The 15,313-nt window shown below is 38.7% G+C and overlaps 1 protein-coding gene across 1 annotated transcript in view; it reads right to left on the bottom strand.

Moving 5' to 3' along the window:
- Nucleotides 1-4,905: 4,905 nt before the first annotated feature.
- The window catches only part of prkci (protein kinase C, iota), a 29,836-nt gene continuing 19,428 nt past the window's right edge, over nucleotides 4,906-15,313 (bottom strand). Inside the window, exons 10-18 of the mRNA XM_073849114.1 lie at nucleotides 12,523-12,620; nucleotides 12,299-12,385; nucleotides 12,006-12,141; nucleotides 10,766-10,853; nucleotides 10,465-10,590; nucleotides 10,301-10,380; nucleotides 10,024-10,113; nucleotides 6,794-6,909; nucleotides 4,906-6,505 (exon numbers count right to left, since the gene is read on the bottom strand). Of these exons, the coding sequence (XP_073705215.1) occupies nucleotides 6,418-6,505; nucleotides 6,794-6,909; nucleotides 10,024-10,113; nucleotides 10,301-10,380; nucleotides 10,465-10,590; nucleotides 10,766-10,853; nucleotides 12,006-12,141; nucleotides 12,299-12,385; nucleotides 12,523-12,620 (909 nt within the window). The 3' untranslated portion in view covers nucleotides 4,906-6,417. The remainder of the gene's footprint in view (nucleotides 6,506-6,793; nucleotides 6,910-10,023; nucleotides 10,114-10,300; nucleotides 10,381-10,464; nucleotides 10,591-10,765; nucleotides 10,854-12,005; nucleotides 12,142-12,298; nucleotides 12,386-12,522; nucleotides 12,621-15,313) is intronic.

Here is a 15,313-nt window from a genome sequence, read left to right on the forward strand (position 1 = left end):
CGCGTGAGGTGAGGTCCTCAACCATCTGGCCAACAAGGAGCAGCTCCGCACACAGGCATGGTATACATGTGTTTATTTAAATCACAGGAAGTGGATTTCAATTTTTTAAACTTTGAAGTTAGATTATATATGCGTGGAGGACACCGGTTCACATCGTTGTATTAATTTTTTAATATCATGTTTACATATCAGATAGGAAGATTATTATTTAATGCACACGCTTCAAACCCAAAGGAAATTACAGCAATGAAATGCCTTGATTAATGTTGGAAGGTGAGTGACATTTTTTTGAGCTTCATGTTTAGTCTACAAATGCCTGTTATGTCACTTGCGAGATTAAATATGAAACAAGATATACTGTATACATAATGAACTAGCTCAAGACGACAAATGTTCACTTTCTTAATCAGTGTGATACTACTGAGGTGAAAAATGTCATTTTCTCTCCTTTCGTTTTATAGAGGGTTTGCATTTACCTCACGGTTTTAGTCAGTTACCCGGATGCGTGGGCAGCATTGATTGCACAGTAAACGTAGGAATAGGTTTTTATGCTAATTTATACTGTCTAAACCACAGAAAAACATGTGGAAGCTCTTAAATCATATAGATAAGGACTTAGTAAGCAGGAAAGGGCACAATATTTTGACAAACTACAGTTAATAGGTGTTAAAGATACGTACTAGCAGTATTAAGTAAGATATTAGCCTACAATTTTACCTACCTGACCGGAAATAAGAACAAACACAAATGTTGTTGAGATTCTTGCTAGTGTTGCCAAGTCGTGGAATTGGGATACTTTAACACTGTTGCAGCGGGTTAAAGCGACCCCAATAATGCAATACTTATCCCCTTGAATGCTAATTTTACCAGGGTAATCCCACCCAAATATGTGTATTTAACCCCTAATTTCTACTAATTTCTTACCAGGAAACCCCCCCTCAAAACGCAGTTGGGTGGGTTTTCTTGTGAAAACCTGGCAACCCCGATTCTTGCCCAAGAAATCCTGGTTTAGTTTGGCCAACCACAAACACTTTTTTTGCACTCTTATCCTAGCCTGGCTAACGCCAGACCACGTTATGACTTCGTCATGATTCGTGGTCTGGGAACCACATGTTCATTTTCGAGATAGGGCCGATTGCAGAACAGCAGAACCATACGTCACAGCAGTCACACGGCAGCAGCGCCACGGCAGCAGGCTCAGACGGTAGTGGGCGGAGTCTCCATCTGAGATCGAAAGTGGGTGAAAATAATGATCAACTTATATTTTTCTATATGTTTTTAAACAGTATAAACTGAGTACAAAGCTCAAAAAAAAAAAAAAAAAAACTTGAGCAATAGAATGTTTTTATTTAGTTAAACTATATTTTTTACCTAATCATTTCAGTATTAACCAATTTTTCATTGTACATAATACCATGTACTATACACTATACCCATCATAAACTGGATTTTCCAAAAAAAATATTACAAAATCAAACAAAACATATAGCACAGAAGGCACACATTTAACAACAATATAACCATACATTACTCACCTAACTAAATTAGTTTAAACCTAAAATAAATCAAAACTCTTTAAACATGCAATTAATCCAGAGGCATGATTTGTTCACACACTCATTAAGGAAATGTCCATATCATCCTTAAATTCAAAGTGAAACATGAAGGGCTCTTTGGCCAGCAGACTCTCATCATTTGTTTCTGCCATTATAAAAGTTCATTATGTTGCTGCACATGAAATATAACGCGAAATAACATTAAATAAATATTTTTTTATAAGGTTACACACTGATTATTTATAACTTAAACCCCATTTTTCTACCCATCCGTTGGTCGCGCATATACGCCATGTTTGTAGTTTTTTACACTTTTTATGCGTATTTGTAGTTCTAATCAAATCCTCGTTCAACACGCAATGTGTTGTGGGCAATATAATAGCCGTTAGAGTGCGCATTAATCCGTACTTCGAATTCTAAAGGTAAATTGTAGTAGACCGTCCGGAAATCTTTGGAATACTTTTTAGGACATACCAATTCTATTTTCGAATACTATTTAGGACGGATATTTTGTGGGACCTGATTGGGCTGCAGCAGGAGACTCCGCCCACTACCGTCTGAGCCTGCTGCCGTGGCGCTGCTGCCGTGTGACTGCTGTGACGTATGGTTCTGCTGTTCTGCAATCAGTCATTATTGGTCGAAGGACTGTTCCAATGTCGAGGATCCTCGGAATTTCAACCAAGGACTGCGTCCTTCGTTCGAAAAATATCCCATACACAGGAAAGGATGCATAAGTGTAGCCTTCGCGCTCTTAAATCACCCACAATCCTATGCGCGCAGCTTTGCTATCTTATTCAAAAATACAAATGTCGGACGTTAGCGGAGTCATGAAGGGTATGAAGGGATCATTTTGCTCAATAGTTTAAAAATAGTGTAGTTGGGGAAATTTAAAAATAAACTTGTTTGTGAGATAGGACAAGTCTTTAACAAATAGTTGTTAAATTATAAATATTTTTAAATATCAAATATTATTACAATGGCTTGGTTGAATTCTGGTCTGTTATTTCTTGATAACAGACAACCGCGTAGTATACGGCACACGGTTACCATGAAAAACAGAGCGTTGCTATGGACGCAGTTCTGTTCACCCAGGCAATATAATCGTTTTTAAATCAATAAACTCCTTTTTAATCATATTGATTTTTTGACTGTCAAGTTTGTTTAAACAGTACAGGGGCAATTTGACGTAATGGATGTAATTATTTTTAAATGAATGATAAGAGTGGACCTTTCACTGAGGTAATGACGCAATAACGTGCACTTGCTAGCCTGTTCCATTTATGTGTTCTCCGAATGCTTAAGAGGAGTCTCGCCTAGCCTCTGAAGGAAGTGACTTGGAAGGACCAGTCCTGCGAAGGGAGGAAGAGGTCTCTGCAGAGCAAACGTGGGCGTTTCTGAACTTTGTGGGTGTTTTCAAACTGCTGGGTGTTTCTAAATCATGATATCGAAATGATTCCCTTTACCTAACCCCACCCCTAAACCTACCGTCACTATGACGTCAGCCAATCAGGTACCATGGTCTAAAAACGCCCTGATCTAGTAACTCCCATTACTTTCCTGCAGAGACCTATACTTGTGCGAAGGACGTATCCTTGACATTGAGAAACACCTATTGTCATTTTCTCGTATTTGAGGCGTGGTTTACGAATGCCCAGAGCCGTTTATTGGGCGCTACGAATGTCTATCAAATGCGCCTGTGCGTAGCTCATAGCCAATCGTTTCAATCATACCGGATGACGTATACAGAGCGATGGTTTAATGCCAAAAGTTGCTCTTTTTTCAAAATAAACTTGCGTTCTAAACTACTTATAGACGGTTTCATCGGGCGCACGCGCCTGGACCTAAATTAACTTCCGGTCTGTGTTTGTTTATCTGTCTGGTTCGTGTCGCGGGCTACAAACGCAGCTAATAATGAGTAATGAAATTGGTCTCAGGTTATTGTGCTGTGGTACGTGTTTGTGGCGACCTGCCACGATATAAAAACCGACTGATTTTCCAGTTGGAAATAATAGACTAATTCATTAATCTGTTAATAGACTTCGTTGAATAAACGTAATACACGTTTAAAAATCAAACCCAGGCGTGGGTGTTTTTATATCACTGTATTTCTGAAGAAAGACTGTCTTTAGAAAATGTCATTTTCATTTCATCCTGCATAAGGCAGCGTTTTTAAATTAAGAGCTGCTTTGTCTATAGCCATTACCGGGGAAACCTCGTTTCTCGTGCTTAAAGCACCTCCTACTGGGAAGTAATGAGTTTGCATTTTTAATAAATCAGTCTAATTTACGCAGCCAACATATTTCGCTTGTTATTAAAAAAATAATCTACTCTAGAAGGACTTAGCTGTTGTTATTGATTCTATTTGGATGTATACCGGAAGTTAAGTTTGGGCCACAAAAGCGCTCATGCGCAGTAACGTTTGTTTATGTTGTTGCCGTTGAAACCGTCTATAACACTATCTAAGGGGCCGTTCACATGTCGCGTCTTTTGCGCGCTAAAGTTCGTTATTTCAAATGTAGACGCGCGGTATGCGCGCGCATAATGGAAGCGACGCGGTTGCGACGCGCTCGCGTTTTCCATGCGCAAGCTACAGAGCGGTTTGGAAAGGTCAAAGCGACGCGCCTAGCGTTTTCCACGCGTTTTTAGGCGCGACATGTGAACGGCTGCATCGAATGATAACTTGCTGCCATGCTGGATCCATAGTTATAAACAAACTGCTTCGGTGAGTCGCGACGCATAGAAGGCGTCATCGTCTTGCTGCTCCCTCCCCGTTCTGTGATTGGTTCCCTATCTGAGGTGAAAATTTGGTCCATGGTTTCCATGCTACCCTCCAGCGTGAATAAAATCGCGCTGCGCGGAAGGCAGCATGAGGACACCCAGGCTACTCTTATCCTTGATTTGTTATAACTTTTTGCAGTCTATATCTATAGTACACCAAATGTTTTTTTCCCGGTCTGACTGATTAATACAGCCCTAAACATGACAATTATTTACCATTTTCAGCAGCAATAAAAAGCAAAATATGCGACTGTCATTTGGTCCAGTGGCATTGTTTGCGTTTAGTGCTGCCAATATGGCCCATTGATGATGCATTGTAAAAACAATCTATACGTAATGAACTAGCTCAAGGTGACAAACGTTCACTTTCTTACTCAGTGTGATACTGCTGAGAAGAAAAAAAGGCATTTTCTCTTTGTTTTATTGAACAGATGTTTCATCAAAAAAATACACATTTTTAAGGTCAATTAGTTTTATGCAATCCTTTTTGCATAGAAAATTCATTACAAGTAGTTTGATGTGTATTTTGTCCAGTCACAACAAAACAAACTGCTTTGACACTTGAGAGATGTTGAGTTTCCTTAAATACTTTAATTAGGTGTTAACAAAAAAGTGGTACAGTTTAATCCAGTCAGTTGATAGTGTTTTTCAATGTGCATATTAATATACAGAACATACAAAAAAAAAAAAAAAAAAAAAAGGTCCACTTCATCCCCCCGATGCTTCTTTAAAACATATCAGCAGATCGTTTACTTTTTTCTAGGAATGCATCGAGGGCTTTAAGCGATTCAATCATTTATAACGCCGGGTTGCTAACGAGCTCCTCGCAGCTCGAAACCAGTGTGAACATCTGTGAAAATATTAGCGAGTTGATACGTGCATGGTGTGGAATGAAAGAGGGCCATGCTGTGTACGAATAGCCTGTGTTTAGCGTCATCATTTGGTCATTATTGTCAAAAGTCCTTTCAATGTAACGCACAAACAAACAAAAATGCGTCCAGACCTGATCTGTTTTCAAAACGCTCCACCCGGAAAGCCAGGCGCCATTGATGGGGCCTTGAAGGGTAAACACAATCCAGGGCCCCTGACTAGAAATCCCCCACAGGGACAAAATTAACAACAAAACAAAAGCTCTTCCGTAACTGTAGTGAGAAACAATGAACACGTTCATTGACGTTCAATGTAGAAAGTATTTAAATGTAATATCATAACCAGATATGGCAACGAATCACATTTAACAAAAAGCAAGAAATAAAAGAATAAAAGTGAGAAATACTTTATACATGCAGCAGTCAAAGAGTATAACATACTTTTACCTCGTCTCAATAAAGAGCACTGACAGGAACATACTCATTTTAGTGTCTTATTTTGGTCCTGCGTTGAAGAAAACTGTTGTATTTCACGTCTATTTTCTCAGAAAACTTCTCCGTTCACAGCTTGTCAGTATTTACAACAGTGTTCATTAGTGTTCCCTGCTCCATTCTTACAAGTTTGATACCCACTTCAATCGAGGCCACATGCCCTTAAAACAACTTATGGAAAACTCTGATTCAACACATTGTGCACATTTCATATAGATGACCGTATTCTTAAATAAAAAAATAACAATAAAACAAACTATAAAGTTTTCTTCCTCTTCTACACCTTTTTTGAGGAGAGGCAGAACAGATACTCAGAAAAAGCTTCAAGAATATCCCATCTGGTATAGAGTTTAAAAATGGCTTACTATATATGCTCAATGCATTTTCTTAAATATATACAAATGACGAGGTCCTGCGTACCATCACAGTCTTTCTTTTCCTTTAGTTTGCAGAGTGTTCAGTAACCTACTGTAAAACTGGCATTCCAACTACGTTGGACGACACATAAAGGCACTGATAGATTTCAGTGCTGATTTACATGATACAAAAATAAACGAGAAAAAATAGACTTAAGGACTAGTGGTTACAAATGGCAGAAAGTGAAAGAGGTTTGGCAAAGTTAATGTTTCTGGTCCCAACAAAATGAAGTCAGCTTGTTGTTTCCGTTGATTGTTTGTGACCATGCAAAAAAAGGCAGCGATGATATGCAAGTAACAGGCCGTTCACACACACTCCTCGGCGGACATCAGCAGAGGGTTGATGTACTCAAAACCTTCAAACTCGGACTGGTCGATCTTCTTTACAGCATCACTGGGAGGGAGACAAAGACATAATCAATCAGTCTTAACTGCTCTGGCACATTTAACTCACTACGGCTGTACCAGACTGTAAAACATGTTCCTGGAAAACAGGGATATGTGGAAACGGAATCCTGTTCGCAGAACTGTAATGTGTCATTAGGGATCGTAAATGTAATATTACTTCCTGATGAAACGTGCATTGCTGTGGTAAAGATCTGAAGCAGATTAATGGTGCCTGAGGTCTGATTCAGAAAGCTTAAGGCGGGACACAGACAGATACACATGAACAGACACTCACTCATCGTCAGGCGTGAGCTGAATGGGCTCATTGGTGAACTGGGCATCAAAGTTATCCAGGCCAAACTCGCCGGAGATGTTGGGCTTGAAGGGCGGAACCACTTGCTTCTGCTCCATCTGAAAAATGCAGTTAACATGAGTCAATTAACGACTATGACTGTGTCATAAAGCAGTCTGACACTTTAGCACGAGAGCTTATTTCACTAAATATTAACCAGTAATTGCATATGGCAGTGGTTTTAAAAGATAAAGAAACAAACAGTAACCTATTCCTATCATTATTACCACAGTCGGAAGGAAACAAAAGTTGCGATAGTCTTTTTTCTTCCTTTTGTGACGTATATCCGAATTAAACGGATTACTGCGTCTCGCAGTAAATAAGCGTTTATTAATTGTAACTGAGGTAAAATGTTTAATTAATCAAGACTTAGATTTTAGGTCATATGGTCCAGCCCTAGTTACACCCTTCACTGGAGTATCCTGAATCCGCCATTTTGTCCAAAAAACAACCCAAACAGGAGTTATATTAAGTCAGTGAGCTATGGTGTATTTCTGCAGATGAGACAATATAACTTATAAACTCTACAACATAAACTCTAACATAATTCTAATTCATTCATGTTTATTTCATGCTACAACTAGTAGCAAAGAGGAAGACATGATTGGTTCACGTGTCACTTTAACTTAGGGAATTGCGTTTTCATGCCACACATAATCACTCTTTATGTTTTGGCTCTTTAATGTGATTGTTGTAGCGCCTTAGTTCTAGTGGTTCAAATGTTGAATTGCTATCTTCCTGCTAGTTAGAGCATGAAATAAACATGAATCAACATTAGATGATATGTTGTCTCAACCGTGGAAATACGTCAATACGCTATTTTCAAGTTTTCAAGTTGGAATGTACTAAGAATATTCTATTAACTTTCCTGTCTGGCTTGTTCGTCGAACAAAATGGCGGATTGGGCATTATGATTGGTCGGATCACCTGTCAATCAAACTCCTGGAGAAGAGTGCTAAAAGCCTGATCATTGGACATATAGTCCAACTCCTTTTACGAGTCTTACGCCATGAAGAGATGTATCATTTAAAATAAATACTTCAACACTGTAATTTTTTTTTTTTTTTTTTTTTTACAATGGTCATATTTGATTTCATGGTGACTTTAAAAAAATGATTAAAGTCATGCTTAAGACTGCATTTATATATATATATAAAAAAAAAATACAAGAAAAACAGTAATATTGTGAAATATTACAATTTAAAATATACAAATCTGGAGTAGACTTTACAGTTATATCATTTGCAGCTGCGTGCTAGAGTGCGGATCGGGCCGCATTTTTCTGTCCGAGCCCGGCCCGAGTCCGACAGAGCAGTAACCGAACCCGACCCGAGCCCGACAAGCATTCAGATATTTATGTCCGAGCCCGATCCCAGCCCGACACAGTTAAAATCTCTTTTTTCACTCATACTAATGACACATGCACTTTTTTTGTGTGGAAAGCCCGCTTTTATTAAGCAACTGTAAAAAAAGCGTTCGGAAATGTCAACAGATGAGAGCGTCAGTGCACACTGGGCAAAAAGTGCCGTTATAACACGGGCGCACTATCGCGCTGAGGTGACCGAGCCCGACCCGAACCCGAGCATCCTTTCTAAATATCTGTCCGAACCCGGCCCGACCCGTCGGGTTCCGTCGGGTACCGTCGGGCTCGGCTCGGATATCCATCCTCTACTGCGTGCACACTGTGGTGGCAGAAAAACACTGTTAACAAGTGGAGGGAAATGAGTAGAATCCATGGAATAAGATTAAAACATTATAGTGCCTTTGAATGTAAGGATCAGTAAAGTTAAATTCGGAGGAAAAAAAGGCAGAAGTGTGGGATATAAACTCATGATTCTAAGCCAAGGGGAAAGAGAGAATGACAAGTTGATTTTTCTTATCAGAATTGTGATAGAATCTTAGAATTGTGAGAAAAAAAGTCAGAATTTGGAAATATAAACCTTGTTTTTTTTCTTTCAAACCAGTGCTTCCATAGACTCCTACTATAAAACTCAAATTTTTTGCCACCAGACAGTTCCCGCCCTGTCTAATATGTTGATTTATTATTAATGTTGTGCTGCTAAATATTTTTTGGAACCTGTGATAATTTTTACAAGATTCTTTGATCAACAAAAAGTTAAAAAGAACATCTTGTCTAACAATATACTACTGTTCAAAAGTTTGAGTTAGTATGTTTTCTCCAAAAACCACTGAAGAGCAATCTCAGCAAGCATTCAATATTACATTTAGGCAAACCAATCCTCTCCAGGGTTTGTTCAGTGCTGCTATTAGTTTGGCCTTCTCTATGCTGTAAATTTAACAGGGCTGCAAGGTCAGGCTCTGCTCCCCCTGTAGGCCGACTTGAGCACGGCAGCCTGTCTGAGTAGAAAGTGTAATCCGAGTCCTTCAACTGCCTGACCGCCACTTTGTGTGTGTGTGTGTGTGTGTGTGTGTGTGTGTTCACCCAGACCAAACAGGGACAAGAGGTCACTGTGTTCGTCTGAGTCTCGTCTGCTGGTTTGACATCATTTAAACCTGCCTCACACATGATACAGTTCACTGTCACAACCTCAGACCGGAAAAATCAATGATTTGACACCTTATCACCTTCATTAAATCAGTGGCTCTACACGAGATAGCTCATATCATGATACAAGCATGAACCACTTCTTATTTGCTAGATCATTAGAAAAATGAATGTGTAAAAAAATATGTGAATTACCATTTCATAATTATTTAAATTATTATTTAAATTTAAATATAGAAAAATTGAAAGGAATATTTTACCAAATTTCTATCATTTAGTCACATCTCATTTCAAACCTATGTTTTTTGTCTATAGTGCAACCATATAATACTGTCTTGTTGAAACACTGTATAATTATTATAAAAAACAGAAAAAAAACAGGTGTAAATATTGACTAGTTTTTAGGTGAGCGGTACTTTTAAAGCTGACGTTCCTGACATGTTATTTGAAGTGGTAATAGTGCTCACGTCAAATTACATGAATGAGTAATCAAATGGATGGTTACTCAAGGTCATAAACAGCACTAAATAGTTCTTCAGGCTCCAGTAAGTCCTCTGTTTAGTTTCACTAGCGTCAGGCTACAGCGAATGACTCATGCTTCCGCTGCGGGCTCGAGTCAAAACATCCAATAATACAGATAAAGGAAACAGAGATAGCGGTGACTCACAAGATCCCAGTCTACATTTCGGAAAAAAGGATGGGCCATGATGTCTGCAAAGCCTGTCTGAGGGTGGCATCCGAGGCGTTCCTTTGGCTCCTACAAAAAAAAGTGTAAAAGAAATCAGTGAGAAGCAAAAAAAACAAACAAAAAAAAACAGATGTAGAGAGATTAGAGTGAAAGAAAGAGGTAAAGCAGAGGTGGAGATGAACAATGATTATGACAGCACTATAACAGGTCCATGTGACATAACGACATTAACATTGATCTGTTTGGTCTGCTTTACCTTGTTGAGGAAACCCTTCAGCACGCTAGCAGCTTTAACTGATAACGATCTGGGAATTCTGATCTGCTTCTCCAAAATTACTGCAAACGAGGAGCAGAAGAAAACATGACATATACTGAGAGACATACGAAAGATTTTTCCAAACACAAATGCTTGTCACGTACCTTGAAAAAGATAATCTTCTGTGTTTTGGTCAGGGTTATCAGAGCTGCCGACTATGTCAAAGGGTGACCTCCCAGCCATCATCTCAAACATCAGGACGCCCAGTGCCCACCAGTCCACACTAAAGCCTGTAAAGAAAACACACAAAGTTGCACATACATCATCCTGAGCCTTTGAAATGGGAAGCTTAGCACTGACATCAACTCATATGGCAGAAAGTCATGAAGTAGACACTAATAGCAATAAATGGATTAAGCACTGCGTGCTAATGCACATAGCTGCCAAGTCTTTGTCTTTGCTTACCATAGTCTTCTCCTCTCAGAATCTCTGGTGCAATGTAATTGGGGGTTCCACAGAAAGTGCTGGTTGTGTCTCCTGGTCTCAGTCCTTCCTGCATAAGAGATAAACATTGAAACAAAACAAAAAACAATCAGGCACATATCGAAACCCGTAATAAAAAAAATGAAAAAGGTTATTGCGACTTTTTATCTCACAATTCTGACTTGATTTCTCGCATTTAAGTGTTTATACGTCAGAATTGTGTGATATAAACTAATAATTGAGAGAAATCAAGTCAGAATTTTGAGATAACTGATTAATATTGTGTTTATATCTCGCAATTTTGACTATTTCTCAGAATTGCGACTTTATCAGTACTGTGGCTTTATTTCTCAGAATTGCGAGTTTATATCTCATAAAAGATATAAAGAAAAACAAGAGAAAAGAGAAAAAAAGTCTGAATTGCAAGACTGTATCACTCAGTTTTGAGAAAAAAAAAGTCAGATGTAAAAAAAAAAAAAAATCTGAATTGTGAGATAAAAGGTCATAATTAACTTTTTTATCTTTTGCTCAGTGGTAGAAATGGACTTCCATAGGCACACAACACAACTAGTGATTGATATTTTTGATGGCCAATGGCTATATCTTAGAGACCACATACATGGGATTTACATCAGATATATAACAATATTTAATATTAACGGTAGTAAAAAACACATGCATAATTTCTGAAGTCAAATTATTTATTTTACATAATATTCACTAAAATGATTAGGAAAAAAAAAGTGAAAATTCATCAATTTGAAGAAAAATTTTAAAAATAATTTTAAAAACAGACATATATTTCATGATAAGTAATCCTATTATAGTATTTTACACAAATACAGAATAAAATGGAAATTGTAACCAGCAGTGCAATTAGTAACATGGCATGTTTGCGTTCACTTGGAATTATTTTGACAAATAAAGAGCATGTAATGTGGATTTTACATATAGTATACAGTGAATATGAAATAAATATGACATAGCAGCAAACTTGATATTAGTGCTGCCCCCGACTAAAGATTTTTCTAGTCGTCTAAATGTGTGATTAGTCGACATTAATCGCATGTTTATATAATTTTAAAGGGATAGTTCACCAAAAAAAATTTTTTAATTTGTGTTCTGAAGATGAACGAAGGTCTTACGGCTTTGGAACGACATGAGGGTGAGTAATTAATAACAGAATTATCATTTTTGAGTGAACTAAAATGAAAAGACTTACTTTACACATGCCGTAATCAGTGAGTTTGATGTGTCCCTCTGACTCCAGCAGAACATTGTCCAGCTTCAGGTCCCTGTAAATGATGCCACGCTCATGGAGGTAGTTCAAGGCAAGACTGATCTCTGCGGAGTAAAACCTGTCAGCGGAAAGAACAAGAGAAACAGTTACTGACCTCATTTGTGCTTCTGTTCTTGTGGTGTGTCATTCAGACTGAACTCAATTCCAAGCAAGACTGTTCAGGCTGTTCATTAACACTGAACCATTTTACTGACAGACAACTCGCATCGTCATACCTGGCATGCTCTTCCGGAAGTTTTCTCTGTCGCTGCATGTGGAACATTAGATCCCCTCCATTCACATATTCGATTACAAAGAATAGCCTGTGAAAGAAAAGCATTAAATAATCATCAGCCCTCACCAGACAAACAAAACAGGTCACACTAAACTGAAGGGCTGAACAATAAGAATGGCCTAAGAACCAATATAAATATTATTTCTTTAATATTTATGCACAGACCTGCTCTCTGTCTGGAAGCAGGAGTGAAGTCCAACCAGGAAGGGATGGTTGGAAGCCTGCTCAAACACATGCTTTTCTGTTTGAACCCAGTCAATATCCTGAAGAACAAGAAAGAGAAGAACAAACACACACACACACACACACACACACACACACACAAACACACAAACACACACACACACAAAATCAATCTTCCATTGAAAAGCAGAGCATTCTTTCTGTCAGTAGGGGAAACATTTGGAAGGACATTCAGGACTGTATTGAGTAGAAGCGCCTCACAAGGCTGAAAACTGATAAAGGTTTAAAAGACAGGGGCACCAGGTCTTCCCAAGGAGCTGCTCCTGGATGTGAGGAGACTCACAATGGACAGATACAAAGTGAAAAACTAGGACCTTTCATTGACAGCCTGGTAAAAATACCTCTGACCGTGAGACTCGCTTAAAGAAGCACTGCAGGGCCAGTAGAGCGCAGCTGCAATTATTGACCATTGGCTGTTGCTGTCAATTCATCACACCAGGCTTAAGTGCATCTAATCAACGTTAAATGCCCACTTCATCAACATCTAGTCAATCTGTATGTGTACTTCCACACATCCTGGAAAGATTAAAGCCAGAGGCGGCTCTTTGCTTGTTTTATTCTGCAGTCAAGCCAAGTAATTTAGTGTCAGAAGACACATTTTAAGTTGTGAAGTGTCAAGAACACTTTCAATCTTTTGGTGGGTGTCACCCCAGCAGCAGTTTCTTAAAGGTAGTCTGGGATGTGGTTTGTTTGAACTTGGTACAGTTTAGGGCTGCACGATAGGTCGTTTCAGCATCGTCATCGCGATGTACGCATGCGCGATAGTCACATCGTGGCAGTCACGATGCAGGGCAAAAAAAAATTATGTGTGTCTGATTTTAAAATGTACTTTCTATATTTCTAAACTTTCTATTCACGGATCTATATTTGTCTAAAATAAAGTAATTAACTCATATTTAAGGGTTCTTTAAAAACTACAATGCACACGTTGCTTCATGCATGCAGTCTCTGCGTGCGCATGGCAAAATGAGCGCGGGACGGGAGAAAAGCGCCGAAATGGAAGATTTGGTCGCAAAAAGAAACGCAACGTCGGTCATATGGAAGTATTTTGGATACAAAAGGGATGCTGCTGACCAAAAACAGGTGCTTTGTCGGGAGTGCCTGGCAGATGTTGCCACAACTCGCGGAAACACTACGAATTTAAGGGACCGTTCACATGTCGCGCCTAAAAACGCGTGGAAAACACTAGGCGCGTCGCGTTCTCCTTCTTTCCAAAGCGCTCTGTAACTTGAGTGGCAGAGTGGCGTCTGCCGTTGCTAAGCAACCATGACCCGCGCTCTCCTAAAGACGTGAAAGTTTCAGCAAAGATAAATAAACAAAGATAAATGGATTTCCAAAACTAAAAATTGCTTGCAGTAGCTCTGCTGCTAAAAAATGTTATCCCTGTAACAGCGATGATCAGCTGTTCCTCCATCTTGGCTAAGCTTTTAAAGTTTTTCGTGAAAGGAAGAAGCTGATTTCCCTTTCATCAGGGTAAAAGAAACATTCATTATTAATTTCATATTAGAGCCTTGATTTGCCTGAATTGACAGTGAATACGGTGAGTCAAACTGTTTATGAAACTACCCAAAATAAGCTTTAAAAAGTATTTTATTTCAGGGTTTTGATTATACTGTACTTTTACTTTTTTATTCTTTGAAAATGCTTACAAAATTACCCCAATTATTCTTGAATTATTATTTGATTTTTAAGCAGTTCAAAACAACCTGATGAACATAAATGAATTTGTACACATCGCAATATATATCGCAAGAAAAAAATATATCGCAATGTAATTTTCCCCCAATATCGTGCAGCCCTAGTACAGTTCATAACTATTATGAATGCAATCTGATGTGACATAAGTGGCAGGGCTCTAGAGTGCGACCAAAAATCAAAGGTTGCACCAGTGCGACCAGCCGTTCGAGGGGGAAAAAAAACGAAACTCCGTGACTCTTAAAGTCTCCCTGTTGTTCAAGAACAGACACACATTAGGCCCATATCGTGGTCTAAACCAATCAGAGATGAAGGACGGATTCCGCCCCCCCTCTGATTGGCCGTGGTCCAGATATTCCTGTACTTGTGTGTACGTTTGAAAATGCATGTGATGCAGTCAGACAGAGAGAGGTGAGTACTGTAGCCCATCAGGTAAACAGTGGATGTAGCCGCGGATTATGAGAGAAGATGAAAAGAACGATATTTTTTTCTTACCGCCCGCACCCGCAAACATTCTAATATTGTATATAATTTTCGCACTTTCTATATGGATGGTATTGAAATAGCTTTTAAATGAGTGGTCGCTCGGTTTACTTTTACTTTTGATTTTGCGATAACGCGCACTCTGTAAGGGAGCAGCGCATCTTATAATTTGTCAGTGAACACAAGATTGAGCAGCAAATCCTCTAGCATGTTTTTTTTTAGTCATCTCTCCTTACTTTCGACCCGTGATCAGTCAAATCTAAAGGTCATTGCACACTGAGTCCGATTTTTGTATGCGTTTTTTCAGTTTTCTCATATTCGCCATCCTTTCATATGAAAATGCTTATTATGGATGCAAAATGCAGAAAATCGAACCTGATCTGAATTTTTTTTTTTATGACGGACGAAAGTTTCAGAGGCAGTGTGTAAACTCGATTAACATAATAACCTGAGTTCGTATTTATTTTTTAACGTGCGGAAATTTAATACTCATGTGTGCAATGACATTAACTCCAGCAGCTCGTGTTGGATGCAG

Source organism: Garra rufa, chromosome 10, assembly GCF_049309525.1.
Source record: "Garra rufa chromosome 10, GarRuf1.0, whole genome shotgun sequence".
Classification (NCBI taxonomy): domain Eukaryota; kingdom Metazoa; phylum Chordata; class Actinopteri; order Cypriniformes; family Cyprinidae; genus Garra; species Garra rufa.